This window comes from Lathyrus oleraceus, chromosome 1 (genome assembly GCF_024323335.1).
Source record: "Lathyrus oleraceus cultivar Zhongwan6 chromosome 1, CAAS_Psat_ZW6_1.0, whole genome shotgun sequence".
NCBI lineage: Eukaryota > Viridiplantae > Streptophyta > Magnoliopsida > Fabales > Fabaceae > Lathyrus > Lathyrus oleraceus.
This window is the reverse complement of record NC_066579.1, coordinates 7,494,342-7,500,184: the sequence shown is the minus strand read 5'-3', so window position 1 is coordinate 7,500,184 and position 5,843 is coordinate 7,494,342. Positions and strand designations below refer to the sequence as shown.

Genomic DNA, 5,843 nt, shown 5'->3' with positions numbered 1-5,843 from the left:
TGTGTGTCAGGATATGGATGTAAGCCCAGCGATTGACTGTTCGTATCCTGAGTGTGTTTGTTTGGTTCGGAAGCTGATGTAAGTCCAGCGATTGGCGTTCGGGTTCCAGGTTTGCCTGTGTTTGTGTGTGTCTTGTTTGGCGTGCGTGAGCCGAACTACGGCAGCTCTGATTCTCGTTCCAGACGAGATACGTAGGCATAGGATGCGATGTCCTAGCGAGCCTTCTTCCCTCTTCTCCCACCTGTGTTGTTTTCAGTGTGTGTGTGTGTGTGTGTGATATTTGTTTTAGCAACCTTAACCTATCTTTTGAGCGTGGATCCCGTCGAGTACGACGGACGTGAGGGGTGCTAATACCTTCCCCTTGCGTAACCGACTCCCGATCCCATCTCTTTGGTCGCGAGACCATTTCCTTTCCCAGGTTTACTTCGAGCGTTTCCTTTCCCTCTTTTGGGATAAATAACGCACGGTGGCGGCTCTGTGTTGTTTTTGTTTCAGCCCGCCGGTTGTTTTTAGCGGATGCGACAACATACACATATTCCTTAAGTTTTTAAAGAGAATTAAGGGCCTCGTCTAGAGAGCCCCTTAGTCTTGCGGCGCCAGTAGCGTAAGTTTGTGCTTCCACTGCCCCTAGGGCCTTAAAATAGTCTCTACCATGTATCAAGTTCCACATTATTTCTTGGTGTTGAGTGAGAGCCCCTTGAGTCATTGCAAGCTTTTATATTAGGTCACAAACGAATTTAGCATGTTTCTCGTGCTGGAACCTTTCTATCAAGATGATCCTTAATAGACGAGCTTCAATTATATTAGACAACTCAATAGATGATCTATGTTGAAGGTTTTGATAGTCAGAGAGAAAATTCTTGAGGAAAGGGAGGCAACTTTCAATAAAATTGATAGCATTAAATAGTTCGTCCCTTTAAAGGGATGAAAAGGGAGAGAACTATCCCTAGCCGACGGGGGCTCCCCTTTCATCATTGTCATCCCTAATAATCATTAATTGTCCACCCTCAAAGGCTTGAGAAGAAATTTTTCACTGCTTTAGAATCTTGGAGGGAGTTTATACATTATCAGATAACCCTCGTTGCACTTTATACTTTCCACAAAAACTCGGTCAGCCGGGAGACTTGTGGGGATGCATAGCGATTCACACTCATCCTTCCTCCTAGAGAAACATTCCTTTCTCTCATATAGTGAAACTGTTGACATTTTTTCTATGCGAAAGACAGAAAAAATGAGTTAGAGAAATATTTAATAAACAACCTCAAACAAATATGTTTTCCAACGATAGCAATTTCGTATCAAAACCATGTCGCCAAACGTTGGCAATTTTGAAATTCATTGCAGCCAGATTTGTAGGGACTTATTAATGGAAAAAGGTACATATAATATGAAACATGATCGAAGGAACCAAAAAGATAATAATAAGTTTCCATGATTTGTGTAAAAGTACAATAATGGTAGTTTGGTATTAATAATATAAAATGTTATATTATCTTCTATACATTTCAAAATACTTCATGTTTTACCAACCTTGTTGATGCATGTGGTAAAGTTCTTTCGAATGCTTATTATTTAACACAAAAGTTTCTGTACACTTTCAAATAAATTAATTTAAAGATAAATTATCATTGAAGTTTGGGTTCTTAGATTTCTAAAATTGTGTAAGTAATAGAAAAAGAGAGGCAAGACATAATTTTGTAAGATGGAAAATAAAAGAAGATGAGAATCCAATCAGAAAGTCAGTGGGAGATGTAACATTTAACAAATTCTACATACGTGTTGAATTAAATTAGTAAAATTTACTAACTACATAGTTATATGTAATAAAACATTATCTCAAAAGAGTGGTACCAAATATATTGCTTATTTTTCTTTCCTTTTTATCTTTTACAAAAATACAGAAATTAAATTGTTGTCCAAGACTAAAGAGACTAATATGAATATTGTTATATTGAATAGCATCATTAAAATAAAAATTCAAGATCAATTGTATTGCTTAAATTTCTAATAATTATCATTACTTTCTTTAGAAATTAAAAAAAGTTAGTAAAATTAACAGATTTCTATGCTGAACATGCTTTTTTTTTAATAGAGTATGTTAAGATTTTAACTTCGCATGCTCTAACATAACAGTCTTGTTCAATTTTTTCGTGGGTGCAAATATGTTCAATTTTTAAGATACAAGACGATCATGTGCGATCCATTTTTTGATGCGCGAGACAAAATTTTAAATTCACACCTTCAATTATCCTAGTTCTGATGAGTTTTGTTTTCATGTTTTTGCATAAACTTAAACGAAGGAGATATACGCGTTTTATGTCCGTTGGCAAACCCACTTGTATTATATTCATTCATCATGATTCATGGAAAATGGCAAATTGATAAATGCATTATTCTTTCATATTTCGAGAGTCCAAAAATCATGACAAAGATATACTCTATTATTATTTTCAATGAGGATGATAATGAAGAAAAGAAAGAAAGAATGGTGTGAAACACACAACTTGTTTGTGGCTAAAAACCACCTCACTTTGTTGATCAGATAATTGGCTTCAAAATAATACTCACCTCCAAAACCTCATCCACTTCAAAAATTATTCTTCCTTATTCACGTTCCAACAAATTTTTTGAGGCCCCCATCTTATTTTGTCTCTATTCTTATCACACTTTTATCAAACCGTTGCTATTTTTCATTTCTATAATTTCTCACCTCTCTCCTACTTCCTCTACATGCACTCTCTTGCTTAGTTTCGGAAACTAAGGTCCGTTTTTGTACTCATGTTCAGTTTCATCTCTTCACATGGCTTTTGTATAAATACTCTTTTTTTGTGTTACACTCTACTCTAGTAGTGTTTGTATGTATGCCTACTTACACATGTCTTGTTCTTTTTTATCTATCTCTTCGCCGAACTCTCGATTACTAGAACTCGTTTTCTTTGCAGGTTTCGTTAAGGACAGTATCAAGAAACACCTTTGAAAATGGAGATAACCAATGTTAGTGAGTACGAGAATGTTGCGAAGCAGAAGTTGCCGAAGATGGTGTTTGATTACTATGCTTCTGGTGCTGAAGACCAGTGGACTCTCCAAGAAAACAGAAACGCTTTCTCCAGAATTTTGTAAGATTTTTTTTACAGTATGTAATTTAGTATACTATGTTGGTTCATGTAATGAAAAATATGGTTGATAAACAAACAGGTTTAGGCCGCGGATTCTTATCGATGTGAGCAAGATCGACATGACAACTACTGTCCTCGGATTCAAAATATCCATGCCAATCATGATTGCTCCAACTGCCATGCAGAAAATGGCTCATCCTGAGGGTATTATTGCTTGTTCTTTATATTCTCTTGGATTTCTGAGGTTGTTATGTGTAGTTTTTTTTGTCATTTTTGGTAGAAGTCTTGTGTGACATGAAATTGTTCGGAGTTTAAGCTTATGCTACCGTTTTGATGACTGATAATAGGGTATTAAGTTAATTACCGATACTTGATTTATGTAGAAAATACTTGAGACGGAGAAATTTGAACTACATAGACTTTAGATCCATAACACAGACTTTTATTTGATGATATGTACTTTTTTCTTTTCTTGTGCAGGAGAGTATGCCACAGCAAGAGCTGCATCAGCTGCTGGAACAATCATGGTATGTTTTTCATTCAGGAACCTGTGATTAATTTCAAGATATCTATCTTCTGCTTGTGAGTTTTCAAGCTATATATTGTTAGCAATGCGTGTCACTTGGATTATGAGACAATAGGGTTTATGTTCTTATTGCTGATTCTTTCAGACTTTGTCATCATGGGCAACTTCAAGTGTTGAAGAAGTGGCTTCAACAGGACCTGGCATTCGCTTTTTCCAGCTATATGTAAGCTACAAAAAACATCATTCTCAGTTTCATTTTTATTTTTGATGCAAATTGTTTGTTTTTCTTACATGATACTGTTCTCGATTTGCCGAGTATTGTTTAGGTTTATAAGGACAGGAATGTGGTTGCTCAGCTTGTGAGAAGAGCTGAAAAAGCTGGATTCAAAGCTATTGCCCTTACGGTTGATACTCCAAGACTCGGACGCAGGGAAGCTGATATCAAGAACAGGTACAGCGCTTTCAACCTCGACGTATTACTTTCTCAATTGGTAACTGTCGCGGTCGCGATGTGATTCTTAATAGCGCAAAGAAGTTTTGCATGTTCAATTATTGTAATGAAGATTACTTACAAAATTTCTTTTGCAGATTCGTTCTGCCACCGTTTTTGACATTGAAGAACTTTGAAGGTTTGGACCTTGGAAAGATGGACCAAGTAAGTAGAATCAGTTATTATAAAATTAATACTGTAGTTTAATTTCTCACATCTATCATTAATTGAATTGTTAATTTGATTCTTTAGGCTAATGACTCTGGACTTGCTTCCTATGTTGCTGGTCAAATTGATCGTACTCTAAGCTGGAAGGTATGACATATAACAAAACAAAGCAATTCAATTTTTTCTTTCTGGTCTGTTTGTATCGACTTATTTCAGTTTATCTACTGGCATCAGCACTTGCAATTTCATGAACTCTTTAAGATAAGATATGATTTGTGCAGGATGTGAAGTGGCTTCAGACAATCACCAGCCTTCCAATTCTTGTGAAGGGTGTACTCACTGCGGAGGATAGTAAGCAAAACAAAACCTGTTTGATAATTCTAGTAATACACTCTTTTCGATACACTATTGTATCGAAAAGATCATACCATATAAAAGAAATCATTCAATGTGTTGATGTTAATTTTGCAGCAAGGCTAGCAGTACAAAGTGGTGCAGCTGGAATAATTGTGTCCAATCATGGAGCAAGACAGCTTGATTATGTTCCAGCAACCATAAGCGCCTTAGAAGAGGCATGTTCATACTAATACCAATTCTTTCTAGATATACATAACAAGATTGTTTGTTTATATAGTAATAATTGTGTTGTTGAAATTACTTAGGTTGTGAAAGCTGCTCAAGGCCGCGTTCCTGTATTTTTGGATGGCGGTGTTCGCCGTGGAACTGATGTCTTCAAGGCATTGGCACTTGGTGCCTCTGGCATATTCGTAAGTATACTCGTCTCTGGCGCGTCAGTATCGTGTCTGATGTCTGTGTGAATAAATCAATGGTTAACAAATTATGGTTTATGTTTAGATTGGACGTCCTGTGGTGTATTCGTTGGCTGCTGAAGGAGAAGTTGGAGTAAGAAAAGTTCTTCAGATGTTACGCGAAGAGTTTGAGATGACAATGACTTTGAGCGGATGCCGTTCATTGAAAGAAATCACTCGCGAACACATTACTGCAGATTGGGACACCCCTCGCACTCATCCACGTGCATTACCAAGATTATGAAAAACTTGATCTTCATGATTTAAGCTAAGTTTATCATTGTACAATTAAAATGGAGAAACTGTTTAAAACTTGTTCTTATATTATCTTTTGCTCTTAAGGAGAACTCATTTAAGATTTTTATATATTTGTAAAACTACATGCTTTCTCTGTATGGATAAATTATATGATACTTGTGTTGTGTTGTGTGGCTACTCTGCTACATTCACTCATTGTATATTCTTTTTCTTCTTTTAAAAATAATAATATAAAACTACTGTTGAATAAAATAGGTTTTGTTCTTCTCAATGGAATGAGAAAGAGTACTATGAGTAATTTCCATTGGAGAGACCTTCACTAATCCCATAGAAATAAACAAAATCTCTTGCGTCAATGCAGGTAATCATGGAGGGTAGGAAATTCAAACTTAGCTTATGGTAAGGGATGCAACCTACATTAGCAATCTCAAAAGTTTAATTTATTGTTTAGTAATAGAAAGTAAATTTGAACGAAT

The 5,843-nt window shown here is 35.9% G+C and overlaps 1 protein-coding gene across 2 annotated transcripts; it reads left to right on the top strand.

The window, feature by feature from the left end:
• Nucleotides 1–2,509: 2,509 nt before the first annotated feature.
• Nucleotides 2,510–5,567, top strand: LOC127119845 (glycolate oxidase 1). 2 transcript variants are annotated; one of them, XM_051050229.1, is made up of 12 exons: nt 2,510–2,762; nt 2,943–3,116; nt 3,196–3,320; nt 3,597–3,643; nt 3,788–3,865; nt 3,969–4,093; nt 4,231–4,297; nt 4,385–4,447; nt 4,582–4,651; nt 4,772–4,872; nt 4,963–5,067; nt 5,156–5,567. In XM_051050229.1, the coding sequence occupies exons 2-12, from the start codon at nt 2,980–2,982 to the stop codon at nt 5,351–5,353; spliced, it is 1,116 nt and encodes a 371-aa protein (XP_050906186.1). In that variant the 5' UTR covers nt 2,510–2,762; nt 2,943–2,979; the 3' UTR covers nt 5,354–5,567. The 2 variants fall into 2 exon arrangements, with proteins under 2 accessions (XP_050906186.1, XP_050906258.1); XM_051050301.1 differs by having other exon boundaries at nt 2,716–2,855.
• The last annotated feature ends 276 nt before the right edge of the window (nt 5,568–5,843 follow it).

Coding starts and splice junctions, on each gene's coding strand:
- LOC127119845 (XM_051050229.1), top strand. CDS start 2,980: ATGGAGATAACCAATGTTAGTGAGTACGAGAATGTTGCGAAGCAGAAG. Junction 3,644..3,787: donor CAGCTGCTGGAACAATCATG/GTATGTTTTTCA, acceptor TGATTCTTTCAG/ACTTTGTCATCATGGGCAAC. Junction 4,652..4,771: donor TGTACTCACTGCGGAGGATA/GTAAGCAAAACA, acceptor TTAATTTTGCAG/CAAGGCTAGCAGTACAAAGT.